Source organism: Acartia tonsa, chromosome 15, assembly GCF_053477335.1.
Source record: "Acartia tonsa isolate MP-2025a chromosome 15, ASM5347733v1, whole genome shotgun sequence".
In the NCBI taxonomy this organism is placed as follows: Eukaryota; Metazoa; Arthropoda; class Copepoda; order Calanoida; family Acartiidae; genus Acartia; species Acartia tonsa.
The window spans coordinates 25,954,977-25,982,159 of NC_137274.1; the positions used below are offsets into that span (position 1 = coordinate 25,954,977).

At 32.8% G+C, this 27,183-nt stretch overlaps 1 protein-coding gene across 3 annotated transcripts in view; it reads right to left on the minus strand.

The window, feature by feature from the left end:
• Positions 1-27,183, minus strand: part of LOC145306724 (uncharacterized) — a 99,567-nt gene that overhangs the window by 62,990 nt on the left and 9,394 nt on the right. For 2 of the 3 annotated variants that reach the window (XM_080149004.1, XM_080149003.1), the window contains exons 2-17: positions 23,575-23,620; positions 22,486-22,533; positions 21,743-21,838; positions 20,610-20,726; positions 19,183-19,281; positions 18,126-18,227; positions 14,835-14,933; positions 11,046-11,144; positions 10,701-10,799; positions 9,397-9,495; positions 9,035-9,133; positions 8,784-8,885; positions 8,570-8,668; positions 8,302-8,400; positions 8,039-8,137; positions 4,915-5,013 (exon numbers count right to left, since the gene is read on the minus strand). In XM_080149004.1, coding sequence (XP_080005130.1) covers positions 4,915-5,013; positions 8,039-8,137; positions 8,302-8,400; positions 8,570-8,668; positions 8,784-8,885; positions 9,035-9,133; positions 9,397-9,495; positions 10,701-10,799; positions 11,046-11,144; positions 14,835-14,933; positions 18,126-18,227; positions 19,183-19,281; positions 20,610-20,726; positions 21,743-21,838; positions 22,486-22,533; positions 23,575-23,620 — 1,501 coding nt within the window. Of the gene's footprint in view, positions 1-3,945; positions 4,077-4,574; positions 4,629-4,914; positions 5,014-8,038; positions 8,138-8,301; positions 8,401-8,569; positions 8,669-8,783; positions 8,886-9,034; positions 9,134-9,396; positions 9,496-10,700; positions 10,800-11,045; positions 11,145-14,834; positions 14,934-18,125; positions 18,228-19,182; positions 19,282-20,609; positions 20,727-21,742; positions 21,839-22,485; positions 22,534-23,574; positions 23,621-27,183 lie in introns of those variants that run through there. The other variant, XM_080149002.1, reaches the window with a different exon arrangement.

Sequence of the window (27,183 nt, forward strand, 5' to 3'; positions counted from 1 at the left end):
TATGCCCATATCAATCATATAGACAATATTATCGAATTTGTTCAGACTTTGACTTAAGTATTTTCTAACATCATATTTAGTTTGTCCGTCTGTCTGTCTGTCACATTTTAACTATATTGATGTTGTCATCCTTGTTTCGAATCACAATGTTTTATTTGTTAAAAGACTGAAAAGATTTTGAAAATTAAATTTGAAAAAAATCCGTTAAATGAAAAGTGAAAAATCCGTGAACTTTTAGATTTAAATAATTCAATTTTTTATTGGTATCTGAAAAATGAAATAATAAGCCTCAACTAAGGTAAAATATTCAATAAACAAAGATGACAACATCCATAAATTCAAAATATCAACGAATTGTCAAGCAAACGAACATAAACAATTATAGAGTGACAGCCAGGGAGGGAGGAGACATTGGACTGTAAATTATACTGGTCCCAAATAATTTTAATACTTTTTGGGACTTGGTTTGTATGTACAAACTAGCATTGTCTAAACTTTTCAACCATTGATTTAAACCCACAGAATTAATAATTTTGTTAATTTGCAATCATAGTAATCTTATTTTATCGCCAATTTTCTTCTTAGATCCAAATGGACAGCGCTTACAATTTAAAAAAACAAACAGTGATGTAAAGGGATAAGACAATAGCTAATAAATTAATGTACATCCCCAATTATCATATACAAAATGCATCCTTCTTTAGATTACAATTTGTGGTTAAAATGTTTGGATACTCAACTTTATGAACAAACCAATCAAAATATAATAAAATTCCCCAAAGTTGTTGAACCAATGAATAAGAAAGTGTTGTGTAAAGCTTTGGGGACTATTATGAAAAACAGCCCAATGTCCCCACCTTCCCCAATAATCAACAGTGTCTAAACTTTTCTACAAATAGTTTTAATCTAAAAATAAACAACTTTAAAAAAAAAACATTCTATTTACCTAAAACCTTGCTTTTAAAATTCGTTATCAGCTCAAAAGTCTGTGTGACCATATTAAACTCTTGAATTATTACTTTTGATAGATTTTAAAAATTTTATTGAAATAAATGCACTATTTATTTGATTTTTGAAATTTGTAATCCTAGGGTTATTCTAGTGTGAGAGTCGGACGTTACTTAGTTTAGATTGTAGAGAAGCTTCTGGTCATGTAAAGGAAATAAAGTTGCGGGTTTCGTCGTATTTTCACCGTAGCTTTTGAAAGTTTATTTTAGGTTAAGTTAGGTGAAGTGGTTGTCCCGCAGGGTTATGTACCTGGCACTGCACAGTTAGAGCCCTCCACAGAGACTAGACATAGGAGAAAGCTACTGTGAAAAAAAAGAATCTAATCTCTCTACAGCATTAGGTTAGGTTAAAAGTGATTTAAATATATTCCTTCCCTTTGTATATTTAGGGTAATAATAATACAATTACAATACAATTACAAATTTATTACCTCTTTATTACCTAAGAATTCTGTAATTTAATAAATTTGCAAATGATTAAAAATAATTTCTATATTTAAATATCTTTTATGTTTTTCCATTTCTCTAGTTTTATGTTTCCATTTTAATTAATGAGCCACTTTTGTCAAAAACACAGTTGTTGTATTTTTGCTAGTGGTAAAAGTGGCAGCACCCCGTTTTCATTATGTAATATCCTCGAAATGAGAGGGGAGGGGGGGGGGGTAGGTTTTGTAATCCAGAAAAATGTTTATATATTAACTCAATTTATAATGATAGTTCATAAAAGTTGTAAAGATTTTTAAAAATAACTATAAAAAAAATCTACCAAATTAATAAAAAAAATCTGTTAATACAAATTTTAATAATTTCAGTTTTGTGTTGGCAGCAAAATAATGATAGTTTGTTATAATATACATGGTAATCCTTATATAAAAGTAACATGATGTTTGTCTGTGTGTATAACTTAAGATCATGCTAAATACTAAAATTATGTCTTCTTACTGTATATTCTATTAACCTATATGTTTGTCTGTGTGTATAACTTAAGATCATGCTAAATACTAAAATTATGTCTTCTTACTGTATATTCTATTAACCTATATGTTTGTCTGTGTGTATAACTAATTAAGATCGTGCTAAATGCTAAAATTATGTCTTTTTACTGTGTATTCTGTATTTACTCAGTTTTGCAACAAATTTATTTCAATAATTTCTTTTAGATTTATAAATCAATGTTCTGCTTATTATGTTTAAACATTTATCAGGAACCTTGATTACTACTCGCCACAGTTTCTGACAGTAGGAATTTTGCCTGTAACATCCATCATGTAAAGATGCCCATCTGGCCATAATAATCAAAAGCCACACAGCTAAACATCGTATATTAGTATAGCTTTATTACTGACTAGCAGCTATGCCCCTAGAGGCCTCTAGGGGCACTTGTGAAGGGAAGAGTTTAATTTGATAACCCAATTTATTATTTTAGATTTAAAAGAAAAATTAAAATAAAAAATTGGGGGGGGAATGTTGTCTCTCCCCCCCTTTTTTAATTTTAGTTAAAAACCATTTTTATAAAAAAATTTGGGGGGGGGGTAATTTTTCCTAGAGTCAATTTCTCTTGGGAGGGTGGTGGTATCCTCCCCACAAATAGTTATAAACCTTCCGGGGACTTGAAAAGCTACCCTGTTAAGGAGAGCCCGATCGGTTCAGCAGTTAGCGAGATCCTTTGGTACACACTGACAGACAGACATTCTGTTACTTTATTATAAGGTTTACATTCATTGAGTATTTTTATATTTTTGATATCTTTTAAATTCATCTATTCAAATAATAGAATATACACTAAACTGCGAACCAAAAAAATAGGCAAATCCGAATTTTCAAAATAGCAGCTTCATTATTCATTTGGGACGAATTTACTGTAAATATAATATGTAGATGCATCTTTTTGTTACAAGTTTCCACCGTTGATTTTTTATTAATCAGCACCAATGAAGCACAAGATCTCAAAAATAGCATTTTGGGTAAAAACTGGTGAACCAAAAGGATATGCAAATCCAAAACAAATCAATGGAAAAACGATTTTTTTGCACTTTTCTTCTGTTTTAAAGATTGTAATAAAATCACTATTAACAGAACAATTTAAAATGGAAGAGGAAGGTGAAAAAAGACTAAAACCATTTAGATATTTAAAAAGACTATCCTTTTTGTATCTAGGGCCAATATTAAGTTTCTATAAAATGGAGTAATCCACCCATCAGTTCAGTTGTTGAGATCTTAATAGACACACAAAAAAACTTTAACAATTTCAAAAAGCTTAGTTTTTCTATAATTAGAGTCCGGCCACACCAAAGGGTTAGTTCTTATCAACTTTAAACTTTGCAGGATGATTCCTGTTACAGTTAGGTGCGATTTTTAAAAAAATATGATCATCATCAAGAATGTCCATTTAATACATGAAGATTTTATCACCTTTTGTCAATTCATTCATCTGATTTTGGAATATTGATTCCCAGAACAACAAGGTATAATATCTAAAGCTAAGCATCTCCATAATCAAGTCCTAAAAATGTCCCTAAACAGTATATAAATCTGTATTTAATATTTTTCATCTCATTTAATAATATTTTTTAGGCATAAAAAATAATATTCTGCTTATTAAGTTCTGACACTCATAAGTATGTATGCTTATTTGAAATTACCTCTATCTTTAGAGCTTTGCTTTTATGGATAGTGTCATGCTAGTTAAAGTCATCCTAGGATAGAAATGACAATTCATCATTAGAGTAGCAACACTAAATAAAATAACCAACATCTAACAAAATAAATTAAGAGTCAATGATTGAAAATATCCATAAAACCTTTTAGAAAATATAAAGTATCTTTTTAAGACTCATTATTTAAGTTGAAATAGGTCTTTTAGACTTGTAACTGACAGACAAAGTAAATTAAAAGAAGCCTAGCTACTAAACAAAATTAAAATGATAAGTAAAGAAACTTTAAAATCTAAATATTCTTATTTTGAAAATCATGAATCATACAATAATCAATTCTATATAAAAAGGCACAATATTTTAAAATAATAAAGCATTGTAGGTAATCATTCTGTTCACCCAAAGCTGTTCTGTTCTGAAATAATTGTTATATTAATTAATCAAAATTAAATTGGAATCAATAGCAGGTATAAAACATAAACAGATGGACAGGAAAAATTCATAGATAGATATAGAGAAGCTAAAAATTAGAAAGAGTTTTTTGTCTGTTTATTGAGATTTTTTGATTAGATATTTTGAGATAGGCAATTAAGCAAATATTTATATACAGATATGTTTAGATAAATAAATATATATATAGATAGAAAGGAAAACATCTCCTGCCTTATCCGCCTTATAAATTTAAACAGTTATAGGTTTAGAATTAAGGATTATAATAGGGATACATTTCTGACATAGCTAAGTAAACAAATAGCAATTACTAGATGTATATACAGATAAGTAAATAGCTAAATATATAGGTAAGTTGGTATAAAAAAAAATTTACTTCACAATGTGCTCGATAGGCACTTTAAATGAGAGCACTCATATAGCTAACTCTTTTGTTCTTAAAGAATTTATCTAAATGTTTTACCTTGTTATATTGTTGTATTCTGACTTTACTCAATCTCTCTTCCCTTCTTAGCTCCTAAAAGGTTTTAACTTTAAGACATTAAAATTTGTTTGTCTTTATATCCAAGATTTCTCCACACAACCCCCCACCCACTTTAATTTTTCAATAAGGGTGAATAAAACCCGCATAGCATCCCTTTTGCAAGACTATATCCATTTGCAATGATTATATTTTTTCCTGAACCCCTCCCCCAATCCTAATTTACTGAAGTGTAGGTGACAAATAGAAAGAATTCATTAAAAGCTGAATAAAATGATAGGATAGCTACACTTATAAACATAGAATTATTAAATAAGCTTACCATTTTCTCTAAGTATTTCTGCTATTTCTCTCTTTCTTTTTATTCTTTCATCACTGTACCAATCATATTCTTCAAGTGCCTCATCCAGAGCTGTGTTCCCTACAATATTTATTGATTATTTAATAATATACTATACATTAGGGTGGGTCAATTTGGAATTTCACATTTGATTGATTGATTGATTAGCCTCCAGAGCTACATCTTGTCAGTCTTGAAAATTTCTGTTCAGGTAATGCCCTCGTCAAATCATAAAAATTCTGCCGCCTGTTTAGGTTGGGTCCAAAGTGATAAAATGTTGAGATCTGTAGGGTTATTTGGGCAGTTGAACAGATGTTTAGTGTTGTGTGGGATTGTGTTGCATAATGGGCAATTGTTGTCAATGTTAGGCTTAATTCTGCTCATTCTGCTGTATCCAGAACGTAGCTGGGACAGTCTGGATCTGGTTGTTCTGGTTAAGTTCTTGACTTCCTCCTTGTTCACCTCAGGGGGGTTGGCATTGAGGACTTTGCTGGGGGGGTAGCTTGCCAGGGCCTTCTGCACTTCTCTAGTATGGATAATTTTCATTTTGGAGCAGCATACTCTAATACACTACGGCAAGTGGATTTGTAGGTAAGAGCTAAGGTTTCAACATTTTGTCCCCATGTAGAACCAGCCAGAGATTTCATTAGATTTATTTTGGTCTTGGCAGAGTTGGTGTTTTTTTTCACATGGTGTGAGAAAGTGTACATTGTGTCAAAAGTGACACCTAGTAACTTTGGTGTTGGTTCAAGAGGTACGATGGTATCCTTCATCTTAATTTCTGGATGTTCTTTAAATTCCTTGGTGTCTGGGGTGAACAATGTGACTATAGATTTAGTTGGAGATACTTGTAGTTCTCGTTCTTCCAGAAATGCCAGAACCTCCGGGATGTATTGACTGATGGCATCCGCAAGACCAGCTATGGGTTTGCCTGTAGCGTATATACTGATATCATCAGCATATTGAACTATTTGGATGTTCTTGGGAGGTTTTGTAAGATGTCTCAGTAAAAATTGAACAGTATAGGGGATGTTACGGCCCCTTGTGGTACTCCAGATCTGTTGTTCTTGTGTTTAGACAGTTGATTTCTAAAGTTGACTCTGGACCGTCGTCCTTTGAGATAGCAACAGAACCAAATACATTGGCAAGGGTTACTAGGCCAATATAAAACCCTGTGAAACTTGAAAGAGGTTTTTTAATCCAAAAACAACGGGCGTGCGGGGGGTATAAAATGTGCCCCCTTATAAAACCAAAAATTGAAATTCCTTCAAACACAGGCATGTTGCATATCAAAATGACCGCATTGAATGCTAATTACGAATCGTTATAAGGGGGTGGGCACTTTTTATACCCCCCGCTCGCCGGCAGCCATAAGAGCCAAGTCACTTTTAAAACTTGAATGGGGCTTATCATACATATAAATGACTTCCATAACTAATGATAACAGTAAAATCTAAAAAAAGGGGGAAATGGGCCCACCCTAATATACATATATTAATCCTTTAAAAATTTTGTGCAGTTTAATGATAATATTTATGTAGACATAATATGATTCTTGATTACAATATTATTAATGCTGTTATGTGAGCAATAAAACTTTTATTCAGTTTATAAAGTTGGCATAAACTATATTTAAATTTTACACATAAACATTATGTTTCCAATGTAAATGGGCAAGCAACATAGCAAAGTATTACTGAGTAGAGAGATAGATAGAGAGAGACAGACAGACAGAGAGGTAGAGATAGAGAGAGAGAGAGAGAGAGAGAGAGAGAGAGAGAGAGAGAGAGAGAGAGAGAGAGAGAGAGAGAGAGAGAGAGAGAGAGAGATAAAGTTGAAAGGAAAATTTACGTATTTGTGCATAAGATTGATAAATAGATATATAGTTAGATAGAGAGATATATATAGATAGATAGTTAGAAACAGAGTTGTTGAGGCCATTCCTATATACTTTTTGGTAGATTGGTCTGTTTGAATTTCAGCTTGGTAGACTAAAGAATCAGTTAAGCATTTTCCGTCCAGTGGACAAGTTGTGCCTCTCCTACAGTTACAACCAGCTTCAGTTGTATGCTTTGTTTGTCCAAGAACTTTCTTATAATTGCTTGTGATTATGCTGGCCATATTAGGCATACAACTATATGATATTTTGATGGTGTTTCGGTTGTAATATTTTTTAAAGACTCTGTTGTTTGAAAAGTGTTTGTCTACCAGGCGTAAGAACTCCTTTCCAATATTTGTTAACACAGCTGTATTGTAAGGAATATTACACCATATAACTTTTCTTGTTCTGGTGCGGTTTTGTTGACTATTTTGTTGCCTATCATTATTTTGAAAAATTAACTTATTTTTATAACCTGATGATTCTAGGACTTCTTGGTAGATATGTTTTGGTGGTTGTTACTTGACAGGTTACTAAGTCTCTTCTCTACAATACAGGGAAGATCTTGTTTAATGTTAGGTGGATGACACGATCTAATGTTGATATAATTTGGTTTGTTGTTGTCTTTTCTAAAAGGTTTGTATTCTTCAGATTCTAGGTTTAAGTTAACATCTAAAAAGTTTGTAGTTTTGATGTTCATATTGACTGTTATTTTCAAGTTCTCATTTGAAAAGATTTTTATTACTTCTTTTCTTATTCTGTCCATTTATGGTACAGAAGCTGATAAAACCGCCAATCCATCATCTCTGTACAGTCCAACCTTCAAACTTTGATATGTTGATAGTACATGTCCCTAATAGTATCTGTATACATTTTTAGCTCTATATCTCAACTTTGAAGTGTTTAGCAGCCATTCTTGCAAAAGGTTGATTATTTAAGCATACGAAAAATGTGCTAAAACCATTTTTAGATGTTGACACCCAAGTTTTGAATTTTAGATTTTACTGTACTTTTTAAATAAAAACTGAAATATTTTTTTGTTGTTCTATTAATTGCCTTAAAAAACGAAGAAAATAAGCCATTAATCATTAAATTCTGATAACTATAAGTGGGGTAAAATTGCTTTCAAAAAAGTTCTCATAAAAAAAAACACACTGTATATAGATAGATAGAACAAACTGTAACTAAAGATATACAAATATAGTATAATAAAATTATGTAACTAACCATCCATATTTTTATGGTTGACATCAGCTCCATGATCTAGAAGTAGTCTGACTGTTTCTGTGCTTCCATACCATGTTGCCTGCATAAGACTTGTCTCACCTAAATGTAATATATTAGTTACATTATATATTCTTTAGTTAAGAGTACAGCTATAGATATACAGAGAGATGTTGCAGAGATAGTTATAGATATATAGATAGATAGATTGAATATACTAAATAAACAATATATAAATAGTATAATAATATTATATTGTAACTAACCAGTATAATCTTCATGGTTGACATTGGCTCCATGTTCTAGAAGTATTCTGACTGTTTCCGTTTCTCCAAACTGTGCCGCCTTCATAAGACTGGTCCTTCCTAGATATAAATATATTATATACTTTATATATTCTTTAGTTCAGAGTACAGTTATAGATATAGAGAGATGTGTACAGATAGAAATATAGATAGATAAATGGATATATAAATAGTTAGCTAGAATGTACGAAAGATACATTACATAGTAAACTAATATTATATAACTAACCATCATTATCTTTAAAGTTGACATCAGCTCCATGATCTAGAAGTATTCTGACTGTTTCTGTGTATCCTTGCCCTGCTGCATACATAAGACTTGTCCTTCCTAAATACAAATATATTAGTTACATTAGCTCAGAGTAGAATTATAGATATACAGAAATAGATAGAAGAATATTCTAAAGATACACTAAATGATATAATAATATTATGTAACTAACCATCATTAGCTTTATAGTTGACATCGGCTCCATGTTTTAGAAGTAGTCTGACTGTTTCTGTGTATCCATACCATGATGCAACTTTCATAAGACTTGTCCGTCCTAGATATAAATATATTAGTTAATTATATATTCTTTAGTTCAGAGTACAGCTATAGATATACTGAGAGAGGTATACAGAAATTGATAGATAGATAGAATATACTAAATATACAATATATAAATATAGTTTAATAATATATGTAACTAACCACCATTATCTTTATTGTTGACATCGGCTCCATATTCTAGAAGTATTTTGACTGTTTCTGTGTTTCCATTCTCTGCTGCAACCATAAGACTTGTGTAACCTAGATATATATATTATATACATTATATTTTATAGTAAAACAACGTTTTTTACTTCAATTTTATTTATCTTTAACTTAAAGTTTCATGCTTTCGCAATCTTCAGAAAGATACATTATATATTCTTTAGTTCAGATTACATTTATAGATATACAGAGGGAGATATACAGAAATAGAGAGATAGATAATGAATATATAGATAGTTAGATAGAATATACTAAAGATACATTACATAATTATAGTATAATACTATTATGTAACTAACCATCATTATTTTTATGGTTGACATCAGCTTCATGTTCTAAAAGTATTCTGACTACTTCTGTCTTTCCATTCCTGACTGCAATCATAAGACTTGTCCATCCTAAATATGAATGTATTAGTTACATTATAAATTATTTAGTTTAGAGTACAGTTATAATATACAAAGAGAGGTATACAAAAATAAATATCTATAATACAAAGTAGCTTGATGTCTGTCCATCTGTCTGTCCGTCTGAAGCTTAAGATCTCAGTAACCGCTGAACCGATTGGGCTCTACTCTTCAGGGATGTACACCCAAGAATAATAAATCTAATCTAATCTAATTATACCTACTGTTCCGGTGATGATTTTAAGCTATTTTCCTGGGGGGTGGGACACCCCCAACCCCCCCCAAAAAAACAACCCACAAAAAAAATTTTTTAAATTTTTTTTTGTAAAATCTCAGTAACTTCTGAACAAATTGGGCTCTACTCCTCTGGGAATATACCTACTGGTCCTCCGGTGGTTTAAGACACCCCAACCCCCCCAAAAATAAAAAATCCCCATTTCCAAATCTTTAATTTATTTTTTATTTTTGTAAACAAAAACCAGTAATTGGGTTGGGAACTTCACAGCACCATTGGGCGAAGCCCCCATAAACTACCCCCCCCCAAAAAAAAAATTTACCAAAAAAAATTTTTGGGCTTTTTGTAACTTTTAAAAATTGACATCTTTAAAAAGTTTTCGCAATTATAGGTATTAAATATAAATAAAATTTACAGAGGAGACTTTTCAATTTTTGTGTAAACAGTGAACAACCTGGGTTTAATTTTTATGAATTGAAATTTTTTTGCATATGACGCACAACCTGGGTTTAATTTTACCAAAGAGTAATTCCGCAAAGAATAACTTTTTTGAAAATATAACTATAAAATTATTTTGGAGGGTTGACTTTCCATTACCTCATGGGGACGAAGCCCCTAGAGGCTAGAGGCGAAGCCAATAGTATGTATATAGTTAGATAGATAGAATATACTAAAGCTACAATATATAAATTTGTATGACCTATAATTAAAAAAGTATGGATGTGTAAATGCCAGAGTCAGATGTATTTTGACATATGTAAAAAAATATTGATGTATTTTTGCCAGTGTTGGATGTATTTATGGCATGAGAATAGATTTTACTGTCATTTATACAGTCAAAATTTAGTTTGTCATAAATACATCCATTGCACTGGCGAAAACACATCCACTGTAAATTTGCTGGATGTGTAAATGGCGGTCCCCCTACATAAGTATAGTAAAATAATATTATGTAACTAACCATCATTAACTTTATGGTTGACATTGGCTCCATGTTCTAGAAGTAGTCTGACTGTTTCTGTATATCCATTATCTGCTGAAGCCATAAGACTTGTCCATCCTAGATATAAATATATTAGTTACTATATATAACTATATAACTATATATAATAACTATAGTTATTATATATTCTTTAGTTCAGAGTGTAGTTATAGATATACAGAGAGACATTAATGAGAGATAGATAGATAGAAAATACTAAAGATACATTATATAATTATAGTAAAATAATATTATGTAACTGACCATAATCAGTTTTAAAATTGACATAGGATATAGAATATACTAGAAATACAAAATACTAACCAGAATTATCTTTATGGTTGACATTGGCTCCATGTTCTAGAAGTATCCTCACCATTTCTGTGTTTCCATTCTTTGCTGCCAACATAAGACTTGTCCTTTCTAGATGTAAATATATTAGTTACATTATATACTACAGTTTAGATTACAGTTATAGATATACAGAGAGAGGTGTACAGAAATAGATAGATATATAGATAAATGAATATTTATTATACAGATGGAAAGAATATACTAAAATAATTTTTTGTAACTAGACAAATAGATAGGTACAGATAGATGCTTACTCCAGACAATATAAGAACTTGTTTTGTAGGCCATCAAAAAAATCTGATATAAATTTTATGTGCATTTGGATCAAGCTATACTTAAACAATAAACAAAAAAGACCAATATCATGCTTATTTTTACTAAATATATTGCTTACTAGCTCATACTTGGAGATGCAATCCCCAAATTTCAAAATTCTTTGAACGTACGAACAAGACTTTCACAGAAATGCTTCGCATCTAGTCCACTTACCTATGTTTACTATAAATTTTACACCATATAAAACTTGGATCTAAATATTTGATTGACATGCCATGGTAATTATCGCGCATAACTCAGGCACGAGGTACAATTACTATAGCTAGCCCTAAGGCACTTTTTATAGGTTTTTATGAATTTATTAGCCTATCCTTACCAATATAATACCTTATATGGGTAACGCTAGCCTAATCATGGTAAACTGTATGTGATTGAATATTGTTATATGCTTATTAAAACATTATGTTTATTGTTAAAGTAACCATGTAACCATCTTGTACTAGTATGTATGCCTACAACCATAGTTTGATTTACATCACAAGTTTAACATACAAACACTTTATTAAACAGACAAGGGCTTAGATCCTTATTAATAGGTGTTGTTATAACTTGCACTTCTTAAAATATCTTGGTTATTCATTGACTCTCAAACCATCAAGTTCTTCTGGCTTAAAGGTAATGACTTAGTTGTTTGGCATGCATTGTAGTTTAAATTTAGGTCCCTCAGTACTTAGCATGAATTGAGCTTGGGTCTTATGTTAGAGATCTAACACTTAGCACAATTCAATGCTTTGGACTTAGGGCATTTACTGTCCTACTCTACTTATGTGTATTATCACTTATCCTGTAAATATTTTCATACTTAACTTATTCACTTGTAATGTAAATACACTTTATAAAACCATCTTCCTTTTTAAGTGCTTAATATACTTATATGATATAGATCGAACACCATAACCAGCCATTTATTCTTAGTTTAAAGCAATATAATACTTCGCGTGGGTCTTTGTTGAGCTACCACAGGCTCAACCAAATTTGTATTATACTTGTGGGAGTAAAGGGAAAAGCATTCTAAACTGACAAACCGGCGATGAGAATGTCTATGTGTATTGCAGTAAAAGTAGGAATTTTAGTAGTACTCATAGAAGAGCGATCTCCATACCATAATCTTGGACAAGCACCCCATTTGCACTACCATACTCAAGTTCATAAATAAATAGAGAAGTATATAGTTAGATAGGTAATAAATAGATAAGAAATTTTGAGAAAATAGTGAAATAAATAAATAACTAGATAGATAAATAAATAGATAAATTGATAAATAAATAGTTGGATAAATAAATAGATAAGTAGATAGACAAATGGATATATAAAAGGATAGATAAATAAATAATATATAAATAAATGGATAACTAGTTAGATTAATAAATAGATATATAAATATATAGTTAGATAGGTAATAAATAGATAAGTAATTTTGAGAAAATAGATAAATAAATGGATAACTAGATAGATAATTAAATAGATAAATAGATAGATAAATAGATAGACAAATGGATAGATAAAAAGATATATAAATAGATAGATAAATAAATGGATAACTAGATGGATAAATAAATAGATAGATATATAGTTAGATATGTAATAAATAGATAAGTAATTTTGAGAAAATAGAATTTCTTAATTAAAAGGACTCTCCACAAGAAAATTTGATTGGTTGGTTTCATACTAGTAGTGTCCAAACTTTTCCACCAAAACAGATAGACTGATGGGGTAGGTAGCAACTGTAAACCATAGTGGTACCCTAAGTTTTACAAACACTATTTCTCAAAAACTAAAAAATCATGATTGGTTGGTATAAACTACCGCTTAGTTTTCCATGCACTGATGATCTAAATCTATGGATGGAATAATTTTGTTTCTAACCATGGGGGATAATCAATTTATCCTCCATTGTCAAATCCCTGTATATTTTCTATCTAAAATAGTAAATAAAGTTGGTACAATATTTAGTAGCATCTAGCCCCTAGCAGCCTCCGCCTTAGCCACCACAGAATCCTAAGCCAGCCTGCCAGCAACAGCTGACAACACAGGTTGCCCTCCTCCCCTTCCCCCCACCTATAACATTCCCGCCTTCCCTTTCCTATGTCAACCTGTTTCTTTACTCCAAAATTCCTATACACACACACACAGTATATTCGGGAATTTGCTAATCTGGGTGCATTTTAGAATAAACATTTTCCTGGACATTCTAAAAGGACATTCTCGATCACAATTTACCCAGGTCAGATATAGACCCTATACTATCCAAGGTTTATAAGTTTTGCCTCCACTCTCTACTTGCTGGACAATAGTGCCTCCTCCATTTTGTGTTCGCCACCACCCAATTTAACCATCTTTTGTTGCCATCGTCGCCTTGATCACTGCTACTCCGCTATTCATTGCTGGTACACCGCACTATGTCACTCACACAACACCTCCATCTAGATTCTGAACAAATAGGAGGGGAGCATGTATTAAAAAGCGATGAATAGCGGAGTAGAAGCAATGAAAGGCAATGACGACAGCAAAAATAGCAGCTAAAACCCACTAAAGGAGCACAAATTAATTGGCAGGAGGATTCACTTAAATTTGGTCAAAAATTTCAAAGGGCTTCGATCGCGATGCCAAAAAAACAAAAATGCCTAAAATTGAACAGAGAATAATAGTTTCAGGTTAGATTTTCAAAAATCTAAATTTAATTTTCTTGTGGAGAGTCCTTTTAAGCAGCGTTGCCCCAAAAACAACTATACCCTAAAGTTCATAATATATTAAAATTTGTCCAATTGTTGCTGCTTTACCCTTTTTATTTAACAAGCTTTGTCTTTCATAAATAAAACTATCAACAACAATGAAAATTACGGTACTTATAATGCTAACAACTTCTTAAAAACTGGTTTGAAGCAACTATAGTGAAATAGGATTAAATAATTCATTCACTTGTTGGTTGTACATATTACCAGATTTCAAGCAACTACCACATTTTCACAAAAGAGTTTTAAATTTACTAAAGTTTTGTCATTTCAATTTCAGAATTTGTTGATTTTTATCATTAATTAGTTGACAAAAGACATAGGTTGACCTAAAGAAGCTTTAGGTTGACCGATTTTATAAAGGCATTTGTTAGTTGTACTTGTTTAGGTTGACCTACAGAATAAATCAGTCGACCTCTAAAACTTGTTGGTGAACTGGGCACTAGTCTCTAACATTAAGGGGCTTCAGGGGAAAGGGAAATTACCCAACTTTATAAAAATCTTTTTAAAAAATGTTAAGAAGAAACTGAAAATAGAGAAAAACAAAAACAATATAATAATAGTTTGACCATTTTCTATATTTCTTGAAGATTAAAGCTTAATTTAATCTTTAATCAGCAGTTACCAAGATCTTAATCTTCTTACATACAGACTGATGAACAGGCATTAATCTACTTGTCATGTAAATAACCTTTTTTATCTTCTTGGTTTACATCTTCTCCATGTTCTAATAGAATCTTCACAATATCCATGTTTCCATTCTGTGCTGCAGCAATAAGACTTGTCATTCCTAGATATAAATATACTGCATATCTACAATGTAAAGTAGTAAGCTTTTTTGTCTAAAGCAAAGGATCTCGCTAACCACTTAACCTATATGGTTTTCCTTTACAGTGAAGCTTCCCATAGGTCCAGGGAAGGTTTTCAACTATTTCAGTTAGGGTATCTCCACAATTCCTTTAGGAAATTAGACCCCCCCCCCCTTCCTTAAAAAAGATTTTTCTTCTTAAAACTTAAATTGAATATGGGGGTTGTCTACTTTTTTTCCTCAACTATAGTTGCCCCTAGAGACTTCTAGGGGCATCACCACTAATCTACAATATAAAGTAGTAATGTTATTGTTGTCTGAAATTTAAAACTTTTAACAGGTATAATATATCTGAAGCATAACATCTAAAAAATTAATAACTACTGCTGCTTCATGACAAAATATAAAAAAAAACTTCATTTTCATGAAGTGAATGAAGCTTATATAGTTTGGTCAGTTTAAAGTTTAAAATCTCAATAACTACTGAACCGATTGAGTTTTACATTTTAGGGAAGCTTTAATTCTCTGGATGGTTTTAGCGCATCTATTTACTTTCCCTACCACATAAATGCAGAGGTCCTATGTGTAGCTACTATTCCTTTAATAAAAAATAGTAATATTTTTTGTCTGAAGCTTAAGTTCTCAGAAATTGCAGAGGTGAATTCTTAAAAAAACTTTTGCCCCATTAAAATCATTTTCCCTCATTAAAATTTTAATGAGACAAAATTATCCCCTCTAAATTTTTAGTTTGCCTCACTGATTTTAGTGGGACAAAAGTTTTTTAAGAATTCACCTCAGATCTGAATTTGTTGTACTTTTCAGGGAAGCTTAACAAATAACTTTTGGTTGTTTAGAATATTTTTCTGACCTATTCCACCCTCCCCTAGAGGCAAGGATGAGCCAACTAATATTGTATATGTATTCTGTTGTTCAGAGTTTTCCTAAACATACAGGGCATCTAAAAAAAACTGCGTTTTCCGGTTTTGGGAAACAACCAGTAGGAGTAAGAAAATAGTTATTTCTTGCATCCTATTATAAACAGTTTTCCGCGGATATAGAATGTACAATTATAAGATTAAAAGTTTTTTCGTCTGGATGAGAACCAGTTCTTATTCACTGGATTCAAATGAATACGAGAATAGTTATTTCTCGCATCGTATTATAAATGGCTTTCCGCGGATATAGAAAGTACAATTATGAGATTAAAACTAGTTTTTTTAGCCCCGAGGTGCCGAAGGCACCGGCTGAAAAAACTGGTTTTAATCTTATGACTGTACATTTCTATATTCGTAGAAAGCTGGATATAATACGATGCTAGACATAGTTTTTTCGTATGGATGAGAACCGGTTCCTATCCACCAGATTCGAATGAATACGAGAAAATTAATTATATATATTTATATTCTCTATAAGAATATGCATATATTTTATAAAAGGTGATTTTAATATCTCTTAAAACAACAGTTTTTTTTAGAGCTTAAAGAATTAAAAATTTACTGTGTTGCTTTATTCTTGTTGAATTTAGGGCTATACCATTCAATTAAGATCTTCGTTTTACTTGGAAACAACAATATAGCATGCTCAACGAAATATTCTAATAATTACATTTAAAATTAATTTAATAATGCTTTTTAGTAGCGAAGCTACTCTATAATTCACTTTGTCCGTCCGTCAGTCAGTCCATCAGTCCGTCAGTCAGTCCGTAACGCTATGGGGGAAATTGGATTTACTCAGCTCCTATAAAAGATAGAATTCTGAAAGTTTTTGACAACATTCCCATCATTAAGGAGCACAATTAACTATAAAACATCACTGGCGGTCGGACGGCTTTTTAGCAGGTTTTAGGCTATTTTAAAATTTTTCACATTTTCCCCCATATCTTTGGTGTTTATGGTCCGATTTTAAAAATTTTTTCAGTTAAAGATATCAAAATTAAATTTTCCGTCGTTTGGAGAAAACAACAATAACGGTCAGACTGCCTTTTTGCAGGTTTTTAGCTATTTTTACATTTTTTATATTTTCCACCATATCTTTGGTGTTTATGAACCGATTTTCAAATTTTTTTCAGTTATAGATATCAAAATCAAATTTCCCGTCGTTTAAAAAAAACAACAATAATGGTCAGACTGCCTTTTTGCAGGGTTTTGGCTATTTTTAAATTTTTAATTTTTCCCCATATCTTTGGTGTTTATGATCCGATTTTCAAAATTTTTTCTGTTTTAGATATCAAAATTAAATTTCCCGTTGTTTGAAGAAAACAACCATGACGGTCATTCCCATTCACGAAATTTTGTGCTTCGCTACTTATGGATGTTGTCATCCTTGTTTAAAGAACAAATAACCAATTTTATTTTTGCTTCAATAATTATTCAAATATAAAAGTATTAAAAAAAACTCATGTTTGTTCATCGCTCCTCCCCTCAAATTTTCTAATCTCTTTTGATTGACACAAGACTAAAGAACTCATAATTAAGTAAATAAAAGAGCAATTTTAGAGACAATTTTAGATTAAGATAAATTGCTTTTTTTTTAAGATAACGAAATGCCCCCTAACAACAGCTGAAAAACATCTATAGGATTCGTGATTTTTTTTCAGAATTACTTACATTATTGGTATTAGCTGCAGAATTCCCCTGTTAAAAGAAAATATGACCATGTCCTTATCAACCAAAAAAAATGATTCTGCTTGAATTAACAGCGTAGATTCTTAAATCAAAAACTCGAAAAACATTTTCTATAATAATTTTCTGTTTTAATTTTAATATATAAATCAGAAAAAAATATTAGTCAGTACGTCAATGTAAATGTTAAATGAAACTTTTAACTATAATTCTTTGTTGTTTTAAATTTGGATAAGTGAGTTTATGCAATATACCTTTTTCTAAAATTCCTTTTATAACAAGTGTGAAAAGCACAAAAAATGGATTTGAAACAAAAAATATATCATTTCACACTAGAAAGATTAAAAGTTACTTTCTCAAACTTTAGCTATAAAAATAATCATTATTAATTGACGTAAAAACTTTCTTTCTCTATTCTGGCGTGGAAATGTAAAGAGAACAAGCAAAAATTCTGGATAGATAGATATTTCATAAATAAATTGGGATGTAGATAGATTTTTTTTAATATGAAAAAATTAAGATTTTAATTAAGTTTAAGAATATCATAACTAACCAAATGATTTTTCTGTATGCTTGACATTAGCTCCATGTTCTAGAAGTATTATCACTGTATCTGTGTGTCCATTCCATGCTGCATATATAAGACTGGTCCGTCCTAGATATAAATATAAGAAATACATAGTAGATATATGGGAGAGTTATATTATATATAAAATGAGTATACATGTTTACTTTAGCCTATAGGTTGATGGTCTCCCCCTCCCCCCTCACTCTGAGGAGTAAAATCCGGTTGTTTAAGTAGTTACCAAGATCTTAAGCTTCAGACAAACAGACATACAGATCTACATTGTTTAACTTTGTATTCATTATACATAGATATTATCCTGTAGAATTGGCATACCTGCTTACTTTTAGGAGTTTTGCCCACCCTGAGTCACACTAGAGATGTTAAAAATGGTACCCACTGCTGAAATGTCTGGCACTGACACCAATAAACAGGCGCAACTAATTACCATGATCTGGAGCTCCAGACAATGGGTTGTGCAATCAAAGGGTTGGTTATCTGTTTAAATGTTGCTTAACAATATATATCTATGCGCATTAGAACATCATATGTTATTAGAAGGGGATGATAATATGGCTTTAATAGATGATCACAAGAAATTGAATAAGAATCCCACCCCAATAAGGTATATCACTTAATTTTCTTAACCTTAAAAATACAGACCCCCAAACTTTTTAAGTTAGACAATTTTTGAACAGGAGAAAGAATTCCAACAACAGTGGTCATGGTGCTGATCAAGGTGTCACAAATATTTGGAATAGATCCTGGTACATAATACAAAAATTATTCTATCTATCTATTTATCTGTTTGATGTCTATCTGGCTGATTTGCAATGCCGGGTAGCCGGTGTAGCTAATATCCGGCATTAGAAATCAGCCAGATATCTGGTATCTGGCCAAAAAAGTATCCGGCACAACACTAGTAAATATAAACTAGTTGGATAGATAAATAGATCAAAGAATAGGAAGAAACTATAAAAATTGATAAAATTTAAAGGTATGTATGGACAGTTAAATAAAGGATAGGTAGATAAAATAAACATACCAAGATTATCTTTCTTATCAATAAGAGATAATCTATCAAGAAGAAGCTGTACTACAGAAGTATGACCACTCTGACTTGCCCAGTGGAGACTTGTTTTTCCTAAATATTTGAATGTGTAACATAATTTCGCATATTCACTCAAACCAATTGGTATCCGGTGGATTAGAACTGGTTCTTGTCCATACAAAAAAACTATGTCTAGCATTGTATTATATCCAGTTTGCTATGAATATAAAAGTTTACAATCATAAGATTAAAAGCAGTTTTTTACCCCATGCCTGCAGTATCTTGTGGCTAAAAAATGGGTTTTAATCTTATAATTGTACATTTTATATCCACGGAAAACTGTTTAAATACGATGCGAGAAATAACTATTCTATAACATTTTAAGGAATTCAAAATATATTTATGGTGCGACTTTGAAAGTGGTTGATATTTGCTGGATTATAATCAGTTCTCATCCATATTGAAAGATTATGTGTAGCATTACAGACTATTTTCCATGATTATAAAAAAAATCTTAAACTTAATATTATTTTTGTTAGCCCAGTCCTTCATTTTATATTTGCGAAAAAGCTGTCTATAACAGGATGCAATGAATAACTATTATATTATTGATAAAAATATATATTATAAGTTTCACATTTAAGATTGCTATCGATCATTCTTTTTTGAAGAAAAACTATTCTTTATATAGGGCCAAGTGAGAAATATGGCAGATTTCTTTTTTTGGGTATAGTCCCTTTTGTGGCAACGCACCTTAAGGGGCAATTCTTTGTACTTTTCACAGTTGCTTTTCTCCTATTTCTGAGCTCTAACCCTGTGGGGATAATTGCCTAACCCAATAAAACCTAACCTAACCTAAAATGAAAAATAAAAAGCCATTTAAAAAATACAACGAATCGCACCTTAAAGGAACTTTCCCTTTTTTTAGATGATTTCACAATCTTCCAGACAATAGGTTCCAGCCATTCACCAGATCTTTGTGCACACAAAGAAGACAATAAGAACAGAGGATTGTAACAATTAATTTTCTAGCATTCCTGTATTTAATAATAGAGGTTGCACCCCTAGCATTTAGATGACTACATTCAAAGGTTTAGAGTAAAAACATCCAATTTAATTTGATAAAAAAATAGCCTAAAACCATCTTGGTGAAACATAAGTAAAGCTTCCCTAAAGTGGTGAGCAAATTTGAAAACCAAAAAAAATTTGAGAGAGTAGCATTTTTTTCCATGGGTTATTTCTCTTGGCAGGGTAGTGGTAACCTTCCAAAAAAATAGTTATAAACGTTTCTAAACCTGTGCAAAACTTAACTGTAGAGGAGAACCATATTAGTTCATTAGTTAGCAAGATCCTCTGGTATAACACATAGACATACAGACAGACATATATCCTGTTACTTTAAATAAGAAAGTATGTAAAACCTCTGGGATCTGTAGCATTAACATCTGCTCCATACTGTAAGAAGAGCTTGATTAATTCCTTTGTATTATTTACTTCAATTTCACAAATTATACTTGTCAGGTTCACATCTTCAAAAACTAAAGAAAATAATTATGGAATATGAAAATGGCAATAGATGAATAGTCTTTTTTGTGACAATGCCTCTTAATGGGCATTTATTTGTATTTTCGCAGAAGCTTTTGAGAGGTACTGTACCCGATGATTTTAAACAAAACAAAAGAAAATGAACACAGTAATTGGTATTATCCTCAAAAAATTTTTTTTCAATTTTGAAAATTTGGGTACCATCCCCCCCTCCCCAATAACGAACAACTCTGGCCGCAGCGCTCAGCTCCATAGTCTGCCTAGCCACAGTGCTCGGCCCCCTAGCCTGCCTAGCCACAGCGCTCTGCCCCCTTTCTTGCCTAGCCGCAGCACTCGGCCCCCTTACCTGCCTATCTGCAGCACTCGGCCCCCTTACCTGCCTATCCGCAGTGCTTGGCCCCCTTGCCTACCTCAAATTTTCAAAATTGAAAAAAATTTTCCTAAGAAGAAAACGCCCAGTAATTGATTATGGCTTTTTTATATTATGTTTGAAATTTAGCTAACTCATATGGTCAGGAAGAGGGGGCAAATGAACCCCTTAGATGTTTTTTCTATCCCATTTTTGTGCGTAAAAGATTTGGGGTATAACTTACTGACTATTTTTATTTGGTGATTAAAAAGGGTGAAGGAAGCAAAATATGACCTTGACTGACATATAAGGGCAAACAGAGAACATGAACAATTACTATCCCCTAGCTCTAATAGGAGCTAGGATAACAGGAGGAGGGTATTCAATGCATCTCCTCCCCCTCCCACTAAAAGGTTCTAGAAGATGTCCTAACTTCTAGGGGTTTAATCTAAATACTTTTTATAATTAAGATCTACAGTGAAAAGCTTTTAGCAGAAAAATGGATAAATGATTCAGGCTTCATTTGATTATTGAAACCCTTTAATTGCATACCCCTTGATGGTCCAGCAATTATCCATAACATCCCCCCTGCCCCCCAATCGTTAATTGTTAATTGTCAAGTTTGTTTTTAAAAAATTGAGAAATAATGAATAAATTTACCAGACAAACTGTTCTCTTGTATTTTTGCTCTAGGCTCCAGAAACTTGTTAACAAGGTCAGTAGAAACATTTCCATTACATACAGCTTTTCTTATTTCTAAACAATTTTTTAAAATTTGTAATTAAATAGAAGAAACCTTTTTAAGAAAATATATGTATGAAAATGTACACTGTACACTTGATTTTTTTCAGCTTAACATAGATTAATCTCAGCTAATACCAACAACGAAATTAATTTGAAAAAAAAATCACAAAACCCATTTGTGTTTTCAGCTGTTGCTAACAAATCAATATGTTTTAAATGGACGTACTGACATTCTGATAATGTTTATAGAGTTGCTATGCTTTTAGAATCATACCAAACTACTACAGGAATCACCATGCAAAGTTTGAGATAAATTTTAACATACCTTAATTAACCAACAAAAAAAAATTCGGTTCTGGATGGATGGATGGACTGATATGCTGACTCTAATTATAGAAAAGGTTCGCTTTTAAAAAGAACGCATGTACATTTGAATAAAATTCATAATTGCCAATTCATTTGACATTTGATTCTATGTCGATTGGAAATAATGTTATAGGGAGGGGACATTGCCTTAATTAACAAAAAAAAGCTTTCCATTCTGGATGGTTTGACAGACTGATGGGATGACCCTAATTGTATAAAAAAGCTTCACTTTTTAAATTAACATTTCTTATAGACATTTCTATTTATAGCTTGGGTTGTATAAAATTGCTTACCTGGATCCATATTATTATATCTGCTACCGTTTTCCTCTTCTTCAATGTCTAAATAAAAGATGTAACCAAAATTTATCAGAATTTTTTATTCTGTCAATTTTGGTTGGGCAGAATACTTTTTGGCCGGATATCAGATATCCGGCTTATTTCTTATAATCCAGCAAATTACCAGATATCCTGCCAGATAACTGGATATCCACTATTCAAAATCTGTTATCTGGATAGTTTCAGTATCGGGAATCTGGCCTGATATCCGGCCCAACCCTTCTGGCATTTTTCCCTGCACATATTTTTCATATCTTTGAATATATTTCCAGTATGGCTTATAATATCTGTTGGATTAGAAATCTTGTATAGTATTGTATTACAGACAATTTTCTATGAACATCAAAATAAAAATACCTTAAAATAAATACCAGTTTTTTATAGACCGGGCCTTTGGCCCCTCAGGACTAACAAAATTGGTTTCAATCTTCTATTTTTTTCATTTAAATACCTAAGGAAAGCTGTCTACATTACGGTGCAATAAAGAACTATTTTAGGATGATTTAGGTCAGGATTTGGGAGGAGGGGGAGGGGGAGAGGTGAGATTCTTTAGTACAGACAAAGATCCTGTTACCTTTTTATACAGATTACATTTTGGGCTTATCTAAATGGGGTGTTTTGTTTTTAGGTCAGGTTTTATTAGAGGCAGGACAGCCAGGAGGGTTAGTTTTTAGATTTGAGCCCTGCAGGGTTAAAGCCATTCACATGGGTTAGGCAAAAAAGAAAACAATTCATTTTATAAATAGGGGTTGGGGTAAGAATAATTCGAGAGAAAGCACAGTAAAACATGGATCTAAAGGGATACGACAATGGCAGATAAATTGATGTACATTGCCAATGATGATACACAAAGTTATACCCGTCTGTTAATTACAATTAGTATTAGAAACGTTTGGAGACTCAACTAAATGAACCAAAAAATCAAAATTCAATAAGTTCCAAAGGTTGTTAAGTCAACAAATAAGAAAATGTTATTATAAAACTTTGGGGACTAGTATAATAAACAGCGCGATTTCCCCTCCATCCCTGACAATAAAATCTCACCTATAGCTTTGGATAAGCATCCTCCAACATATAGCAGCAAACAAACCTAAAATATTTTTAAACTAACATTTAAAGAGTTATGGCCAAATCCTTATAATACAGTAACAGGATGTGTGTTTGTCTGTTTACAAAGGAATTAATCAAGCTCTTCTTACAGTATGGAGCAGATGTTAATGCTACAGATCCCAGAGGTTTTACATACTTTCTTATTTAAAGTAACAGGATATATGTCTGTCTGTATGTCTATGTGTTATACCAAAGGATCTCGCTAACCGCTGAAAAGGGTAGCTTCTCATAGGTCCCGGGAAGGAAATTAACTATTTTTAGGGAAGGTACCACCACCCTCCTAAGAGAAATCGCCCACCGAAAAAATTTCCCCCCTCCCCAAACTAAAATAAGAAATGGAAGGCACATAAATTAAAGTTTTTAATAAAATCTATTTCTCTTGAAAGGCTCTTACTATTTAAATCTTTTCTGGCATAACCGAAAGACAAACAGACCTGGTAAATTATATACTAGCTGCTTTTTGGAGTAGTTAATATTAGCAAAAAAATTCGGGTATAGTCCTTTTCACGACATCCCTCCATAAGGAGCGATTATTTTAATTGATCGCCTCTTATGACATGGGGCGATGTAATGGCTCCTTGAAAGGGGCGATTTAATAGCCCCTTATAACAAGAGGCGATGTTATGACTCCTTGAAAGGAGCGATTTAATAGCCCCTTGCCCTAAGAGGCGATTAAATGATCCTTTATCGCTCCTTTATCACCCCTTCTAAAGAGGAGATGATATGTCCTCTTATCCCAAGGAGCTATTTAATTAAATATCGCCTCTTCATGGCCCCTTCACTATTATATATATCTTAGTCCCTTGATGGCCCCTACATCGCTCCTACATCGCCCCTTCATCGCTCCTCCATTGCTCCTTCTCCAAATTTATATTACATTGTACTTTGATGGCCCCTACATCGCCCCTCCATTGCTCCTACATCGCCCCTTCATCGCTCCTTCTCCAAATTTATATTACATTGCAACTTGATGGCCCCTACATCGCTCCTACATCGCCCCTACATCGCTCCTACATCGCTCCTCCATAACCCCTTCATCGCTCCTTCTCCAAATTTATATTACATTGCAACTTGATGGCCCCTACATCGCTCCTTCATCGCTCCTACATCGCCCCTTCATCGCTCCTTCTCTAAATTTATATTACATTGCAACTTAATGGCCACTACACCGCTCCTACATCGCTCCTACATCGCTCCTCCATAACCCCTTCATCGCTCCTTCTCCAAATTTATATTACATTGCAACTTGATGGCTCCTACATCACTCCTACATTGCTCCTCCATCGCCCCTTCATCGCTCCTTCTCCAAATTTATATTACATTGCAACTTGATGGCCCCTATATTGCTCCTACATCGCCCCTACATCGCCCCTTCATCGCTCCTTCTCCAAATTTATATTACATTGCAACTTGATGGCCCCTACATCGCCCCTACATTGCTCCTACACCGCCCCTTCATCGCTCCTTCTCCAAATTTATATTAAATTGCAACTTGATGGCCCCTACATCGCTCCTACATCGCCCCTACATCGCCCCTTCATCGCTCCTTCTCCAAATTTATATTACATTGCAACTTGATGGCCCCTACATCTCCCCTACATTGCCCCTACATCGCTCCTACATCGCTCCTCCATCGCCCCTTCATCGCTCCTTCTCCAAATTTATATTACATTGCAACTTGATGGCCCCTACATCGCTCCTTCATCGCTCCTACATCGCCCCTTCATCGCTCCTTCTCTAAATTTATATTACATTGCAACTTAATGGCCACTACACCGCTCCTACATCGCTCCTACATCGCTCCTCCATCACCCCTTCATCACTCCTTCTCCAAATTTATATTACATTGCAACTTGATGGCTCCTACATCGCTCCTCCATCGCCCCTTCATTGCTCCTTCTCCAAATTTATATTACATTGCAACTTGATGGCCCCTACATCGCTCCTACATCGCCCCTACATCGCTCCTTCATTGCTCCTTCTCCAAATTTATATTACATTGCAACTTGATGGCCCCTACATCGCCCCTACATCGCTCCTACATCGCTCCTACATCGCCCCTTCATCGCTCCTTCTCCAAATTTATATTAAATTGCAACTTGATGGCCCCTACATCACTCCTACATCGCCCCTACATCGCTCCTTCATTGCTCCTTCTCCAAACTTATATTACATTGCAACTTGATGGCCCCTACATTGCTCCTACATTGCTCCTCCATCACTCCTTCATCGCTCCTACACCCCCCTTTCATCGCTCCTTCTCCTAATTTATATTACATTGCAACTTGATGGCCCCTACATCGCTCCTACATCGCTCCTACATCGCTCCTACATCGCTCCTACATCGCCCCTTCATCGCCCTTTCATCGCTCCTTCTCTAAATTTATATTACATTGCAACTTGATGGCCCCTACATCGCTCCTACATCGCCCCTTCATCGCTCCTTCCCCAAATTTATATTACATTGTACCTTGATGGCCCCTAGTTCGCCACTCCATCGCCCATACATCGCCCCTCTATCGCCCCTCCCATAATTTATATTACATTAAATAAAATCAAAACAAGGATGACAACATCCATAAGTAGCGAAGCACAAAAATCATAGATGGGAATACGTACAAGTAGATTTAAAGGGTATTTATTAAAATCAAGAATAGATTTATTGGATACACGAAACCTTGTTTTATTTTGTATGATGACAATGGTCAAAGTAAAATACAAATAAAGATGCACATAACAATGGGGAAAATTATTTTGATCCTGATATCCCAAAAAAGTTAAATAAAAAAACAAAGATATGAGGAAATATGTAAAACATATAAAAATAGCCAAAAACCTGATAAAAGGCAATCTGGCCGCTTTGGTTGTTTTCTTAAAATGACAGAAAATTAAATTTTTATATCCTTAATTTGAAAAATTTGGAAAATCGGACCATATACACTGAAGATATGGAGAAAAATATAAAAATAGCCTAAAACCAGCTAAAAAGGCAGTCTGGCCGTCATTGTTGTTTTCTTTAAAAGACGGGAAATTTAATTTTGATATCAATAATTGAAAAAATTTTGAAAATCGGACCATAAACACTGAAAATATGGAGAAAAATATGAAAAATAGCCTAAAACCTGCTAAAAGGCAGTCTGGCCTTCATCGTTGTTTTCTTTAAACAACGGGAAATTTAATTTTGATATCTATAACTAAAAAATTTTGAAAATCGGACCATAAACACTGAAGATATGGAGAAAAATGTGAAAAATATAAAAATAGCCTAAAACCTGCTAAAAAGCGGTCCGACCGCCAATGATGTTTTATAGTCAATTGTGCTCCTTAATAATGGGAATGTTGTCAAAAAATTTCAGCATTCTATCTTTTATAGGAGCTGAGTAAATCCCATTTCCCCCATAGCGTTACGGACTGACTGACAGACGGACGGACGGACGGACATAGTGAATTATAGAGTAGCTTCGCTACTAATAAGATTGAAATGAAATTGAATTTGGTAGCTTTTTGTTAGGCATAATTAGGGAAATTTTATCAGGGATCCTA